Below are 16,588 nucleotides of genomic sequence, written 5' to 3' on the forward strand. Positions count from 1 at the left end.
AACAGACAGGGTGGGAGCCAGGCTTCCATAATAAAAATTTATTCTTACACAAATCTACAGCTTTTAAACAGTAAAAAGAAAGGCCCACTGTCACCTAGGAAGAGGACTTGAAGCAACATGTGGGAAGCAGGGAGGCTCCAGGACATCCGGGCACGTGGTTACCGGCTCTGCTCAACTGTAGGACACACACAGGGAAGGTCAGTGAGGAGGGGGCGGGGGGAAGAAAGGGCCCCACCGCCGTGGCCCCCCAGCCCCGTCTGAGCCACTTACTGTATGTGGAGATGTCTATTTCTTCTGGAAGCTCTGCCACATTCACTTCAAACCGGTCCTGGACATCATTGAGGATTTTGGCATCATTCTCATCAGACACGAAAGTAATGGCCAGGCCTTTGGTACCAAAGCGACCCGCACGGGCCACCTGCAGGGAGACAGGAGCAGGGGTCAGGCCACAAGACACAAGCTGGGGATCTGAGAACAGGCAGGGAGAGGTCCTCATCCAACACCAATCCTGGGAAGGGGGCACCAGGGAGGGGACACCTCTGGGGGGCCACTCACGCGGTGGAGGTAGGTGTCTGAGTCCTCGGGCATGTCATAATTGAAGACAATGTTGACACGCTCAATGTCCATTCCTCGGCCAAACAGATTGGTGGCCACCAGGATCCGCCGCTGGAAGTCCTTAAACTGCTGATAACGTGACAGGCTGGGCGCAGGAGGAACAAGGGGCGGCCATCAGATACAGGGATCCTGGGCGGCGTTCCCCTCCAAGGGGCCTGCCTGGGGCTCTGAGGGCGGCATGCACTCACCGCTCCTCCTGGGCCATGCCCCTGTGGATGGCAATGGCTGGGAAGTTCTGCTCCACGAGGAGCTGGGCCAAGGCCATGCAGCGCTGCACCGACTTCACAAATATCACCACCTGTGAGGGAGGGGGCGGCAGTCAGGGCCAGAATCCCTCCCAAAGGCTTAGAGCCCCAGGACAGGCCCCAGGAGTGCGGAAGCATCACCTGGTTAAACTCCAACACATCCAGGAGGTCAAAGAGCTTGCGGTTCTTCTCACTGTCCTTAAGTTTGACGTAGTACTGCTGCAGCCCATGCAGCGTGAGCTTGGTTTCGTCGTCCACAAACACCTCCATGGGCTGTGCCGGAAGGAGAGGAGGAAGGGGCAGGCAGGGCTTACTTCTGGGCATCCTGCCTGCCGAGAACTTTCCAGGAGCGACTCCTTTGCTGCAATGCTTCCAGAGAGCCTGCTGTACCCCAGTAAATACTCCTCTCTCAGCAGCTGCATCTAAGGTCTGGTCTGGCTCTAGTGTAAACCAAGCTCTCAGCTCCCAGCGTGACAAGCGAGGAAGAGAACTCCGCTGCCTCCCAGCATTCGTGTGCCGTGAGGGCAGTGTGGGAGTGGGGGAGCAGCAAGGGCCTGGACTCTAGGAGGCCAAAGCTACTGCACCGAGGTCTCGGCCTCTACTCACGTCTTGCATGAACTTCCTGCAGACGGGCCGGATCTCCTTGCTCAGGGTGGCGCTGAACATCATGCACTGCTTCTCGTGGGGTGTCAGGCGGAAGATCTCCTGCACGTCCCGCCGCATGTCTGGGTGGGGAGGGCAAGAAACAGGTGGGCGTGAGCGCCTGCCAGACCACGACCCCCACCCGAGACCAGATCCAGCCCCTCCCAACCTGTGCCAGGGAGCCGTTGGCACCATGACGAGGGCGGTGTGAGCGAGGACTGGCTGGAGGGGAGAGTCCCAGGTGCCTGAAGGCCCGGACTCGGGGTGAGCACAGGCGCGGGAGGAGCGGCAATCCACTTACACGCTGCCAGAGCGGAGCAGCCGTGCCAGCGCGCCTCGAGCCACGCTTCAGGGAGGGGAGCCTGAGGCAGAGACAGCCGCTGGGGTGAGAGCTGCAGCCGCCTCCCAGGACACAAGCCCCATCTCCCACCGGCCCTGTCAGGGCTCACTGAGGGCAGGCAGGGGCCTAGAACTAACCCAACAGGCAGCGAGGCCACGGTACTCTGAGGGCTAACGTGGACATATGCCTGGACACGGCTCATGTGGGGTGCCATGGTCCCACTCAAGCTTCAGCTCAGAAGCAGCAGGTCACTCTGCCGACACCAGAACTCGCCCTAAAATCGCTTACAGGAGACCTGAGTGCTGGCCACCCACGGGATCCCACTTCAGGGAAACCTCCGGCCTGCCCTGTCAGGACCCGCCTAGCTCTGACATCTGGGGGGCTGCGAGGGCGAGGAGGGTGCGGCTGCGTGGGCCTCCACAGCCCCCAGACCCAGCGAGGACACTCACCCAACTGCTCCAGCATCTTGTCGCACTCGTCCAACACGAAGTGCTTCACATTCTTCAGGTTGAGGCTCCTGTTCCGCACAAGCGCCAGGATCCGGCCCGGCGTCCCCACCACGACATGGGGACAGTTCTTCTTCAACACCTCCTCGTCCTTCTTGATGGACAGGCCCCCGAAGAACACAGACACCTATGCAGGCGGAAAGCTCCTTTCACCATCTGGCGGCCGAAAGCTCACCCCCCCACTCCGTGCCTACGGCCACTCAGCTAACAGCCCGCCAGCAGCCCCCCAGCAGGCCTGGTGCCTGGAGACAGTGGAGGCCTGAGTCTGGCCCCAGCTTCACCGAAAAGCAGCCCCAGGGCTGGGACCGGCACAGGCCTCTGGGGGCCATGCATAATTCATCAAGCTTTTAAGGAGCAGAAACCACCACAAACCTCAAAGGCAGCCGCTGCAGCCAAGCCTGGTTAATGCTGGCTGGGCTAGAGCCGAGGCCAGCAAGGCTGCAGAGGACCACATGGCACCTAACCTGGCCTGAGGGGCTCACCTTGACGCTGGGCATGTATTTGGAGAAGCGCTCATACTCCTTGCTGATCTGGAAGGCCAGCTCTCGAGTGTGGCACATAACCAGGACCGTCACCTGTGGGGCCGGTCAGGGAGAGACACTCAAGACAGTCCCCTAAGTCCTCCCCCGGCCAGAGCCCACGCCGGTGCTCATCCCTTGGCGGCCCCCAGCCCTTGGGCCATTGGAAGGCGCAGTCCAGATGCCTCCATCTTCTCACAGCCCGCTCATTCTCTGTGTCTTCTCACAGCTACGCAGCTGTGACTCCCTACGCCAGGTCCTGCACTGAGGCCTCAGTAAGAGTTAGATCCAGCCTAGCTGGTGACACGCCCCATGCTAACAGCTTCCTGAGCCTGCCCTCGGGCTGGCCTGTGACCACCAAGGGGAAGGCTGCCCCTGCCTCTTGGCCCACAACACCAAGCACTAAGACCACACCATGGCCTTGAACAAAATCCTCCTCTCCTTGACCATCCAGCCTAAGGTGGGTAACAAGGGCTCATGCACCTATACGCAGCCCAAGGATGTGTGCCCCAGCATGTCAAGAATGAACACCAGCATGCACCTCAATTATCCCCCAAAACAGGGGACTACAATGTTCACGACATGAGAAGTACAGCTATGGCCTGTCAGCAATAACAACAGGAACAAAACCGTATTCAGTGTAAGCCCACCTTCGTAAGCGTGTACGATCTAGAAGAGCACATATGGAACGAGCAGCCGTCTTGCTGGATGGCCAAATTGTGGGCACTTTTTAGTTTTTTCTCTTGGCTTGTCGTCTTTGGGGCGATTTTGTTACAACTGAGTACTGTGTTTAATTTTAAAAGTCCAGAAAGAGGATGCAGGAACAGGGATTTTTAAAAAGAGGAGCCATGACTCCTGCTGCCTCAGGTAGCTTGGGCCTAGGAAGGAGGGTTCCCACCCACCTGTCCGTTGACGGGCTCAATCTGCTGCAGGGTGGCCAACACAAAAACCGCTGTCTTGCCCATCCCTGACTTGGCCTGGCACAGGATGTCCATGCCCAGGATGGCTTGTGGAATACACTCGTGCTGGACTGAGGGGGAGAGAGCATATGAGCTATCAGAAACCAGATGTTCCCTCTGTGCAGGCCCCTCACCGGGTGGCTGAGGGGACCACACTGAGGCGGTCAGAGGCAGGCCTCGGCGGGAAGGACCAGGGAGGCATACCCTCGGATGGATGCTCGAAGCCACAGTCCACTATGGCCCTCAGGAGCTCAGGCTTCAGCAGAAAGTCCCGGAAGCCAGAGCTGTGGATGGAAACGTAAGAACCCTTGACATCTTTCTTGGGAGCAGTTGGAGCGCTCTCTGGAGGAGCCTGGGGCTCTTCATCTTCCTCATAATCCAGAAGCTCGTTTTCCACATCCTGTTCCGCCATGGTGCTGAGAACAGAGGAGGGAGGGAAGGGCTGAGGGAAGCAACTAAGGTGACTGATGCATGCAGGTAAACCCACCCAGCGTGGGAGAAGAGGGAGATGGCTGCACAGAAGCTGCAGGCTGTTGACACAGGTCCGAGAGGGGCGAGGTGCTGGCGTCAGCTCTTGTGAGCTGGCACAGAAAGCCACCCAGCCACTGAAGTCAAGACCGGACATCGTTCTCCGATCCCTCTTTAGCTCACGCCCGACACTGACAACAACAGCAGGTCCCACCACTCCATGTGTGCAGCACCTCCCAGCTTCTGCCTGTTGTGGCCACATCTCCACCATGCCCCGCCAAGCCACCTCACCTCTCCCTGCGCCCTGCCAGCGACGCCCACACGTGCACCCACACCCTCCGCCTCCAAGGGCTTCCCACTGCTCTAAGCGAACCCCCAGTTCCTCTCCGCCCGCAACCCTCCCCACTGGCCCCTGCCCACCTCACTCCACGCCACCCCTTTCAAACCACCCCCAGCTTTATCGGGCTGCTGATACTCATCGAGCCCCTACTCCAGCTCAGGCCGCCCACCCCCACCCCTGGGAACGCACTGCTGCACTGCTTCCAGGTCTCTGCACAAATGCCTCCTTCTCAGCATCAAGGTCAAGGCCTCAGACCAGCTAGCTTCAAGGAGTCCCCTCCCCTTCACTCCCCAAGGACCCCACCCCCACCCCGCTTTCCCACTCCCGACCTGGATATGTGGCTGCCAGGATGCTGGAGAGACAGGAGCTTATGAGGAAGCAGTGTCTGCCCAGGCCCAGCTACTCCTGCTATTTGTGGTCTGCACAGGGGAACAATTAAGTGCTCTCATGGAAAGACCTCCCGTTGGGCCCAGAGCCAATAAGAATACAGCTGAGATGGTAAATGGAATTAATACAAAGCACGCTCACCGCCTGGCTTCGTTTAATCCAATACATACAGAGCGCCTACTGGGTGCAGGCTGCAAGGGACCCAAACATGAAAATACTGCCTTACTCCTCCCTGCTGCAACCCAGCCTCCAGACTAGGGGCTGGAAGTACTAAAGCAGTCCCTCTTCTTCCTGAGCTGGATGCTGAGCGTCCCGGGCCCAATTTCTGGCCCTTCTGCCACTCATTCTCTGTGACCATCAGCCCCGGCGCTTTAACCACCTCTGTGCAGCCTCCCAAGCTGTGTCTCTATGGAGACACAGACTCCATACTCAGTTACCTAGCTGCCTCTTTCACCTCTCCCCCTGGAAATTGAGGCCTGTTTCCCCCATCTCAAAAAAGGCAATTCCATTCTCTAAACTGTTGTCTTTTCTCTCTCTCTCCCTGTTCTATCAGCCAACAAATCCCGCCAGGTCAATCAGACCACTTCTCACCCCTGCTACCTTGCCAGTCTCAGGCTGCCATCTTTCTTTTTAGATTAGAATAGCTTTATGGAGATATTCACATGCCATACAAGGCACCAATTAAAAGGTACAATTCAATGGTTTCTTGTACAGTCATACAGATGCGCAATCCCTGCCACTATCAGCTTTAGCACACATTTCCTCAAAAAGACGACGTCCTTTAGCTACCATCCTATGCCACCAACTCCCTTTGGCAACCACTAATCTATTTTCTTCTTACGAATTTGCCTATTTTGGACACTTCATGTAATGGAATTATACAACACGTGATGGTTTGCCTTCTTTCACTCACATGTTTTCAAGATTCGTCTACATTGTAGCCGTGCATCAGTACATAATTCCTCTTCATGGTTGGATACTATTCCTTTGTGCTGCGATACCAGTTATTTTATCCATTGTCAGCTGATGGACATTTGGGCACCATCATCTCTTGCCTGGATTATGCCAATAGCCTCCTTGTTGGTCGGTCTCCCTGCTTTCCATCCCCGACTCCCCCTTCCATGCCCCTCAGCAGCTGGAGGGAGCTTATAAAAGCTAAGTCAGAAAACGTCACTCCTCTGCTCAAAACCCTCTACAGGTTCACGCTGCGTTCAGAATAAAACAGTCCTCACCACAGCCTACCAAGCCCCACACAACCTGACTCCCTTTACACTCAGACCTTATCTCCCCCATCACCCTCACTCACTGGCCTTGCTGCTGCGCCTCAAACATGCCTCAGCGCCTTTGCACTTGCTGTTCCCACTTCTTTCAGACCTCTGTTGCTCCAAAAAGGCCCGTTGGCCCGACTAAAAAAGAACCCCCTCCAGTCATGTCAGTCCAGCACCTAGTACAGGGCCTGACATACATTGTGTAAGCACTCAACAGCAATGGCTGAATGAATGGATTTAGAATCAGGGCCTCAAAGCAGAGTTTAGGGGCTAAAGTTAAGCATGTATCCTTATCTGATTCTTGAAAGAAGCAATCTGATACCAACACTGACAAAGACAGGAAGGAGTCAGTCCCCAGGCACCAGAGAGAAGAACAGGAGCCAGCAAAGGCCAGTCCAGAAACCACCAGACCCTTTCAGGGAATGGAAAGCACTGGCTGCTTGAAGTAGAGGCAGAAGACAGAGCTGGAAGAGCTGGTTAAGCCCAGAGCATTCATACTTAATTTGCTAAACAATAAAGAATCGCTGACTAAGCTTTTGAGTTGTGACTCAATCAGGATTTGCCCAAGAACAAGTGACTCCAGAGAAGATGGAGTCGGGTAAGAGACCAGCAGCAAGGAAAACCAGACACCCAATTAACTACAGTGGTGGCATTGTTAAGTAGGGGAAAAGATGGTGGAACACCCTACAGGGTGGGACCACCCCCTGGGAGAAGCTCAGACAGAAAAGAGCCAGAGTCATCTACTCTGGGCTTCAAATCTGGGAGTAGATGGTGTATTAAAAAAAAAAAAAAAATTAGGAATTCAAACAAAGTCTTTTTGTTTTGATGGGGAGACAAATTTGCGGACAGACTAAGTTTGATATACAAAATTTTCTAGACTAAGTGACTAGACAGGATCTAAAGCTCAAAACAAATTAGATCAGGAAAGGATCTGGCGGTGTTTGTTCCACCCAGAGAGGGTGGCCGAGACAGCTGAGGCCCCAAGAGTTGATGAACTTGAATGCTGACACCAGAATAATTAACAACTCTGACTCGCACGCGTACCCTTTCACCCTGAAGTGCTCCCAGCGAGAATTTCTACCTAAGAGTTTGTTCCTTACTGAACATCTTTTTTGCCCGAAATCTCTGGAACCACGAATCCACCCCTAAACGCGAGAGTGGGGGAGGGGAGAGTCTCTCGAACTCGGAGAAGACCGTCAGATCTACAAGCTCCGGCTTCTCCCACCGCGGCCCCACACCCCGGCGTCGCCCCCTGACGCCCTCCCCGAATCGCATCGGGGCTCCTCGAACAGGCAGACCTCCCCCAGAATCGGGCTCAGCCCGCGGGCCGCCATGACAGCCTCTGCCAGAAGCGGTCTCCACACCCAGCGCGCCAAAGGCCGGCCCGCCCCTTGCGCGTGCGTCCCAGCACCCAACGGCCGCCAACGCGCGCGCCGGACACCAAAGCCGCCCCGCCTCCCCTCGTCTCGCGCCCAGTCTTCGTCCTTCCCTCAACCCCTGGCGTCTCCCATCGCCCGCTCACCCGCAGGTCCGACGTCTCCACACCGCGGGCCCGCAGGTGGGCCCGCCGCTCACCTGATTCCTCGTTCACCACCGCGTGCTGCGAGGACCGCCACCCGACTCCTGTTACCGGTCGCGCGCCTTGACACAAGCTATCGCGTTTCCTGTCTCGTGGGTCCGACTGCGGCTCGGCTCACTGGACCGCTCGCTTTTCATTCAAAAGGGACGGAAGCGATGATTGGATCCTGCGGGAGACGTCTGGAAGCTATTGGTGGAGAGTGGAAAGAGGGCGTGCCTCATGCCTCGGATTCATTGGTCAACCTGAAAGTTGGCGCCCGAGTGGGCTGATTGAGGCGGGCGTCTGCCAGCGCGCTGTCTTGTAATCGAGGTTGTGACCTCGGTAGGTGCCGCCATATTTTGTACGGGCAACTGAAGCCTGCATGTGGGCCCGGGGTGAGCGTCTCGCCCTTATGAAATATGGCTTCTACGCTTTGCTCAGAACTTGGTGTTCGAAGTGGATGTCCATCCGCGAACTCCTGGTCCCGCAGAGTGGAGGCTCTGAAAGGGTTCTGAGAAAGCTTGGGAGCTTGGAATGACTCCAGCGTGGAGAGGACATTTAGCACCAGCAGTGGGAAAGGGGCCCCTCAGGGCGTGGGAGTGAGAGAAATGGTCCTAGGACACAATTCCCGTTTGCTGAGAGTCATTTCCTGGGTCAGACACTGTGCCAGTGACCATGCAGGTTCAGGCCAAAAAACCAAAACCAGATGTTTTCGTCATAAAACTTTTTTGTTGTTGTTAATTTTACTTTTCCTTGTATTAAATTTCCCCAACCTTTTTCTCCCCGCCCACCCAGTACTTTACTGAGTTGAGCTAAAGTGTATTGTAAAAGGAACGGGTCCATGAGTTTTGATGATTGATACCCGAGTGACAATTGCCTGGTGAAGATATGGAACATTTCCGTCACCCCAGAAAGTTCTGTTGTGTCCCTCTGAAGTCAACCACACCCCTTTCCTCCTGCCCCCACCAGGCAACCGGTATTTCTATCACTATAATTTTGTCTGTTCTTGAATTTCATATAAATGGAATCATGCAGTAGATTGTCTTTTGTGTCTGGCTTCTTTTGCTCAACAAAATGTTTTGAGATTTTCCACATCGCTGCACATAGCAATATTCCTTCTTTTTCATTCCTGAGTAGTATTCCACTGTGTGACTATACCAATATAGCTGGTATAGTTTCTCCACTCACCTATAGATGGACATTTGTTTTTTCCCAGTGTTTGGCCATTATTAATAAAGCTTGTACAAGTATTTTTGTGAACACAAATTTACTTCTCTAGGGGAAATACCTAGGAATGGAATGGTGGGTGGAAGATCGTGTGGGTGTTCAGCTTCAGTAGATCTTGACAGTTTTCCTGAGTGGTTGTTCCACTTTACACTCTCACTAGCACCCTGTGAAACTTCCAATTACTCTCAGTTCTTGCCCATACCTCAGTCTTCTCTCAGCTGTTAGGATTGGGGGATTTGGGGGGAGGGACAAGGAGGGAAAGTAAGTAGGACAAACTCAATAAGCCTGCTGCAGCATTCCAGTCTCCCTAAGCCCCTGACACAATTAAATCTTCCTCCACAGTTTTCCAAAGAGGTTCAAGCATTTCATTTTCATTTAGTATAAGCTATCTCAGGGTCCATGTTCTAGACAAATTCAGAGCTAAAGTCATCAGAGGTATGTAACTTCAGCCAAAAAGCCCAATGAAGAGAAACCAGTCAATCCAGAGGGAGACTTTACATAATATAAGGTAAATATTGTATGTACAATAATAATTACATCCTAACACTTATAGAGCACTTCCTGTGTACCCAACAGGGCCAGGATGAGGGTGACGCATGCAAAATTTAAGGGGGCACCAGGGACTTCCCGGGTGGCACAGTGGTTAAGAATCCACCTGCCAGTGCAGGGGACACGGGTTCAAGCCCTGGTCCGGGAAGATCCCACATGCCACGGATCAATTAAGCCCGTGCGCCACAACTACTGAGCCCACGTGCCACAACTACTGAAGCCCCCGCACCTAGAGCCTGTGCTCTGCAGCAAGAGAAGCCACCGCAATGCGAAGCCCATGCACCGCAACCAAGAGTAGCCCCTGCTCGCCGCAACTAGAGAAAGCCTGCGTACAGCAACAAAGACCCAACGCAGCCAAAAATAAAGTAAATAAGTAAATTTTTTAAAGGGGGGGGGCACCAAATGCCAAACCAAACAGAAAGAACCCAAAAAACTCAGTCATCAACATAAATTATATTTGAATGGACTATTTTAAAATCAAAATTAATTTTAAAAAAATAAATAAAAATAAAATCAAAATTAATTTTTAAAATCTATGATGAACAAAATATCAACATTTTAAATAAACATAGGGTCAGTAACAGTGCTGCGTGAAGCCGAGCCATATTGGCACCTGAGGCAAAAGGAAACGATCAGATCTACTGATCCTGTCTTTCTTTGGATTTTCTGCATTATTTTGATTTTTTAAAAATTGTGCTAGGACTTCCCTGGTAGTGCAGTGGTTAAGAATCTGCCTGCCAATGCAAGGGACATGGGTTCGAGCCCTGGTCCGGGAAGATCCCACATGCTGCGGAGCAAATAAGCCCCTATGCCACAACTACTGAGCCTGTGCTCTAGAGCCCGTGAGCCACAACTACTGAGCCCGCGTGCCACAACTACTGAAGCCCGCATGCCTGGAGCCTGTGCTCCGCAGCGAGAGAAGCCACCGCGATGAGAAGCCCATGCACGGCAACCAAGAGTAGCCCCTGCTCGCTGCAACTAGAGAATGCCCGTGTGCAGCAACGAAGACCCAACACAACCTAAAATAAATAAATAAATAAATACATTTAAAAAAAAATTGTGCTAAAACATGTGTATCTTAAATTCTGTGTCTGAGGCAAGTACTTCCCCTCCTCACCCCAGTCCCTGTCCTGGTTGTTCAGCCTTGTTCTAAGAAATCTAAATATATGAACAGACTAATCACCACCTGGAGCAGATGAGGGGCGTGTATTAGCACATCCATTGTCCATATCCATTGTCGGGTGGTTAACAGGAGCTCCAGAGAGGATTAATCTCAGTCCCAAAGTCACACAGCTGGCAGGGATTCAAGGCCAGGCCATCTCTCATCATTAGACATGGCCAAAATCTCTACAGGTGGAGATAGAGGCCAAAGCCAGGTAAGTTGGAAGCCTGGAGAAAACCGGTCCCCAGGGACAGAGGAGGTGCTCCAGGAAAGCAGGTGGGAGGTGAGCTTGGAGTAATTAGATCATCTGAGATGATGCAGGAGGAGGAGGAGACCGAAGCTAGTTGAGTCCAGTAAAGAAGTCTGGAAAAAAAAAAAAAAAAAAGAAGTCTGGAAAAACAGGAAAAAAAAAAAAAAGCCCAGCACACCCACCATCCATGCAGCCATGGGCGGGGCAGGGGGGCGGGTTTCTATGCTTCAAAACAAACACACAAACAAACAATTACAAAAAACACAAGAAACAAAAAAACCCACAAACTTTAAATCCAGAAAAGATCAGAGCCTGCTAAAGTACTTCCACCACCCAAGATGAACAAATAGTAACATTTGTCACATTGGCTTGATTCACTTCAGAATTATTTTAAGATACAGAAAATTTGAAAACACCCACCCAAATGGCTAAAAAGGAAAAGACTCACAGTACTGAGGCTGGAGGAGAGGCTGTGGAGAAACCAGAATTCTCACTGCTAGCAGGCTTGTAAAATGAGAAAACCACTTTGGAAAACGATTTGGCAGTTTGTGATAAGGTTAAGCAGGGTATCTCAACCCCAGCACTCTTGACGTTTGGGCTGGATCCTTCTTTGTGGTGGGAGCCATCCTGTGCATTATGGGATGTTTAGCATCTTTGGCCTCTCAATGCCAGTAGCACCCACGCCTCAGTGTCTCCAAACCAAAAATGCCTCCTGACGTTGGTAATGTCCCCGCCCCTGGCGGGGGAGGGGATCATCCCAGATCAGACCCATTGGATTGAACAGGCACCTATGTCATGACTAAGCAGTCCTCCTCGGTATAGACTTAACAATCAATGAAACCCTTTTTGTCCACAAAAAGATACGAACAGTGAACATTCTCTATGCATAAGAGCTCCAAACTGGAAACAACCGAAATGTCCATCAACAAACGAATGGATAAAGAAACTGTGCTCCATCCACACCATGGAATAACACTAGAAATAGAAAGGAATAAACTATCGATATACACAACATTATGGATGCATACCAAAAACATCATATTCTTTGCAAACATACTAAAAATCACTGGACTGTACATTTAAAAAGGGTGAATTTTATGGTGTGTGAATATTATTCTAATAGAAAACAAAACAAATGTATTGAGTGAAAGAATCTAGACATTTAAAAAATTTTTAAATGATTCCATCAGGTATGAAATTCGAGAACAGGCAAAATTAGTCTATGGTGATAGAATCTACATGAGGAGGTTGCTTGGGAAAGAAAACAGGCAAAACTTATGCAGCAGGCGAGTGGCCTGGGTGGTGCCACAGGGGTGTGTATGTATGTACAAATCACGGAGCTGCACACCAAAAGATTTGTGTGCTTTACCATATGTAAGTTATACCTCGATCAAAATAAAAGACATAACACCTTATCGTTAAAGTGGAAGTCACTTCTGTTCACTTCCCTCACTCCACTCCCCTCCCCCACTACAGAAACATCCTCAATAAAAATGATACTGAACAATTACTTAACGCCTATTCTGTGCTTTACAAGAATTAATTCATTTAGGCTCCCCAGCAACCTATGAGGTAGGCGCCACTATTATCATCCCCTTTTACAGATGAAGAAACTGAGGCACAGAGCAGTGAAGTAACTTGCTCAGGGTCTCACTGTTCATAGGCAGTGGTGTCAGGAATTGAACCCAGATAGCCTGGCGGGCCTCAGCCAGGATGCCAGGCATACTACAAGCCCGCTACTCTGAACATTCCACAAACTTAATACACAGTTTCACTTTCTGGTTTTTAGTAATTGATATAAACAATATCAAACTGTATCATTTTTTAAACTTGCTTTTTTATCCCCCCCCTCCCAGCCCCCCCCACCCCCCACACACATGGTGTTTTTGAGTTTAGCCTTGTTGATACATTTAGTTCTTCTGGTGTCAGATGAATCTACTCCCATTTCTTTTCTCTGGCCTTGACTGGTGGAGACTTGGTTTGCAAAGAACCTTATCTTTTGAGAGATAACCCTCACTCAGTTCCTCCCCTGCTAAGAATCCACCAGTGGTTCCCACAGTCCTCAGGGTCAAGTCTGAATTCCACTCCCACCATCTGCAACATCTGGAGCCTTCCCTCTACTCCAGGTTCATCAGCAGTAAAAAAAAAAAAAAAAAAATCCAGCCATGCTTTATGATACCTGGTTTGTTCACCCATCTATTCATCCAGCAGCTATTTTTTGAGTACCCTGTTCTAGGAGCCAGGGACCCAACAGTGAACAAGACAGTGATCCCTGCCCTCTGGGAGCTGACATCTTCCTGGTGAAGTCAGACAAGAAAGAAAACAGTAAAGTCAAATTTATTAAAATTTGCAAGGAGGAAAAATCAAACTATGTGAGGAATAGAGTTTGCTAGGGATGGGGTGGGCCTTGTTTTAGGTGGAGATGCAGTCAGGGAAAACTTCTCTAAGAAGGTGACATTTAAGTAAAGATGGAAATAAAGTGAGGAAGATAGAATGCCAAGATGAGAAGGAAAAGTACTGCAGGCAGTGAGAACAGCCAGAGCAAAGGCCCTGTGGTAGGAATCAGCATGTGTGAGGAGCAGTAAGGAGGTCATGCAGCCAGAGTGTGAGTGAGGGGATTGGGGTGGCAGATGTAGGCAGAGGAAGTAGGACATGCTGAGTTCTACCTCACCCACCTCTAGGCCTTTGCCCTGACTGTTTTTTCCACCAGACACCCTTTTCCTCTTTTTTTTTTTTGCGGTACGCCGGCCTCACACTGCTGTGGCCTCTGCCGCCGCGGAGCACAGGCTCCGGACGCGCAGGCTCAGCGGCCATGGCTCACGGGCCCAGCCGCTCCGCGGCATGTGGGATCTTCCCGGACCGGGGCACGAACCCGTGTACCCTGCATCGGCAGGCGGACTCTCAACCACTGCGCCACCAGGGAAGCCCTTCCTCTTTAACTATTTTGTAATTTCCTAATTTGTCCCTTAGTGCCAGCCGTTCTGCCTCCTCTATAGTGGGGCACCTATGTCCTCAAGGCATTCACTGGACTGGGATACCTTTCTCCTGACAGCTCACAGTGTATGCATTCACTCATTCCACAAAGACTGAGCGAGCTTAGGCCAGTTACTGGGAAATTTCAGAGAGGAGTGATATTTAAAATAAATAAAACAGAGCCATGGACCAGAGATGACAGGGCATGGAGGTGCTCTGGGAAGCAGAGGAGGTGACATTTAAACAGAGATCTAAATGATCAGAAGAGGCCAGCCTTGGGGAGATGTGAGGGAAGGGCATTAAAGACCAGGGAACAGCCAGTGCAAAGGCCCTGTGGTTGGAAATAAGGTGAGAATATTTGAGGAACACAGAGAAGGCCAGTTTTGCTAGATGGGGATGAGGAGAGTGGAGGGGGATGCAGCTGGACAGGTGGGCAGAGGCCTGACAGGACCATCCTGTAGGCCAGGTGAGGAGTGGTGTTTTTCCTAAGAGCTCCAGAGAGCCAGAAACAGGTTTTCCAGCAGGCAGAGCTCTGGGGGTGGGTGTGATTTAGGGTTTCCAAGGCCCCAGAGAGGATTGGAGAGAGGCCAGAGGAGCTACAGGGCGGTGCTGGTGCAGTTATCATATTTGGCTGAGATTATACAATAAGTCCTTGGTCTCCCTGTTTCAAGCCCAGAGTGCGACTCTGTTTCCAGTGCTACCAAAGTCCCCAGTGGGTGCTGATAAATATTCACTGAGTAAATGAATGCCGGAAGCTTGGAGAGAGAATTTGGCAGGGTTCCCCAGCTCCATCCGGGGAGGCAGCCTGGAAACCTGGCAGGCAGCAGAGGGCCCATCCTTGGATAAGGTAACCCAGTTCCTGGGCTGGCTCTCAGCCTTGCTTTGCCCCCTCATCCCCATCTGTAAAATGGGTGGGCTGGAGAATTAGAGGAAGACAGGGCAAGGACTATAAACATCTGACTTTATAATTGGGGTGAGGGGCTTCTCTCTGAGCCTCAGTTTCCTCATATTTAAATCAAGAGAAAAAGAACTAGCTCAAAGGTTTCTTTAATTCAATGGATGAATATTTGAGGAACTGCCAGGAAGCAGGTGTAGCTGGAGGGAGGGAGCAAGGGAAAGAGGTGGGAGAAGAAGAGAGAGGGAAGGTGAAGGGGGCAGATCGTGCAGGGCCTTGTGGGCTGCGGGTAGGACTTTGGCTTTTACTCTGAGGAAAGTGGGAGCCAAAGAGGGATCTAGGCAGAGGAGGGACATCACCTGACTCAGGTGTTCCTAGGAGTCCTTGGGGTGTTGTGGGGAAAAGAGACTACGAGGTCGAGGGAAGAGCCGAAAGACCTGGGAGGAGGTGACTGCACTGGTCCAGGCGAACGATGATGAAGACTGGACCCGGTGCAGATAGTGGAAGGGTGAGAAGTGGGTGGATTCTGGATTGGTATAATTTCTCCTCCTCCTCCTTCTCGTTCTTTCTCTGTTAACCACCACCACCCCCAACCAGCCCCAAAGAGTCGCCCAAAGGAAAAAGGGAGAAAGAAAACATCCCGCCCCGGCCTCTGGGACGGTGCAAACCACTCACAGCTGCGGGTAACCAAGGTACCCGCAGCCCTCCACGCTCTGGCGGGTCCCAGGAGGGCGCCAATGAGGCGGCGCTGCCAGGGAACGCTCCCCGCCCCGCGCCCCAGGGACCGCGGCTTGGCCCAGTCACCGGATTTGAAAGGGAGTGCGGGGTCGGCCACGAGCCCGCCTGCGTGCTACAGAGACTCCGGAGACCCTGAGAAGCTCCTCAAAGGTCTCCACCTTCTGCCTCCGATAGGGCAGGAGTGTGCATTGTGGAGCGCCACCTGCATGCAGCAGCCCCGAAGAAGAGGCGGGCCCCCATTTTACAGCAGGGAAAACTGAGGACTCAGCGGCCACAGGGCCCGCAGCGAGTCCGTGACGGATTTAGGGTTCAAATCCCTTTTCATAACAACGGCAAAAACACTAAAAATCACAGCAGCTAAACTTTATTGAGCTGTGTGTTCACAGCACTTGGCATGTATTGTCTCATTTAATTTTGCCAACACCTAAGGGGTGGGTAGGTAAATCCTTCCCGTTTTACAGATGAGGGGCTTTTAGGGCTTGGGGACTCCCCCAAGGCAGGCGGGGATTTGAACACAAGTCTGCTCAGAGCTTGTCTCCAGCCTATGGGGAAGCTCCGGTGCCTTAGAATGACGGACCGTTCCAAGAGGCCTAAAATTGCAAACACAGGCGGGGATGAATTGGTTTTGTTTTTTGAGAGATCCCGGGAGGCCCAAAGGCCTCCACAGCTCCCCGCTTTAACGTGGCTCACTCTTTTCTTCGGGTTCCTGCGCGCTCAAACGGAGCACCCGTGGGCAGAAGGACGATTCAGAAAGAGGAAAAGGCTGGCGAAGAGGACGACGCGCTCTCGGCCGCGGAGGCGGGCGTACGGCAGGCAGGACCCCGCAGCCCCGGGGGCCGCCGGGAGCCGCAGCCCCTCGGCCCCGCCCCCTCCTCGGGCGCCGACCTAGGCGGTCACGTGACCGAGCCAAGCGGCAGCTGGGGCCGGAGGGCGAGGCGCGCGGACACG

General features: G+C 52.3%; 1 protein-coding gene across 3 annotated transcripts; it reads right to left on the minus strand.

Annotated features, from left to right (window-relative positions):
* Positions 1 to 23: 23 nt before the first annotated feature.
* DDX39A (DExD-box helicase 39A) lies at positions 24 to 7,977 on the minus strand. Of its 3 annotated transcripts, none has more exons than XM_004312273.4 (11): positions 7,864 to 7,977; positions 4,030 to 4,241; positions 3,769 to 3,896; positions 2,831 to 2,923; positions 2,292 to 2,475; positions 1,467 to 1,585; positions 1,002 to 1,133; positions 804 to 913; positions 556 to 700; positions 271 to 418; positions 24 to 175 (listed from the first exon to the last, which is right to left on the minus strand). In XM_004312273.4, exons 2-11 carry the CDS (start codon positions 4,235 to 4,237, stop codon positions 159 to 161), a joined length of 1,284 nt encoding a protein of 427 aa, XP_004312321.1. In that variant the 5' UTR covers positions 4,238 to 4,241; positions 7,864 to 7,977; the 3' UTR covers positions 24 to 158. The 3 variants fall into 3 exon arrangements, with proteins under 3 accessions (XP_004312321.1, XP_019789581.1, XP_019789583.1); XM_019934022.3 differs by having other exon boundaries at positions 7,811 to 7,966; XM_019934024.3 differs by lacking the exon at positions 7,864 to 7,977 and adding an exon at positions 5,934 to 6,313.
* Between the last annotated feature and the right edge of the window lie 8,611 nt (positions 7,978 to 16,588).

Source organism: Tursiops truncatus, chromosome 3 (assembly GCF_011762595.2).
Source record: "Tursiops truncatus isolate mTurTru1 chromosome 3, mTurTru1.mat.Y, whole genome shotgun sequence".
NCBI lineage: Eukaryota > Metazoa > Chordata > Mammalia > Artiodactyla > Delphinidae > Tursiops > Tursiops truncatus.

Coding starts and splice junctions, on each gene's coding strand:
- DDX39A (XM_004312273.4), bottom strand. CDS start 4,237: ATGGCGGAACAGGATGTGGAAAACGAGCTTCTGGATTATGAGGAAGAT. Junction 3,897..4,029: donor CTTCGAGCATCCATCCGAGG/GTATGCCTCCCT, acceptor TCTCCCCCTCAG/TCCAGCACGAGTGTATTCCA. Junction 701..803: donor GGCATGGCCCAGGAGGAGCG/GTGAGTGCATGC, acceptor TCCTGCGCCCAG/CCTGTCACGTTATCAGCAGT.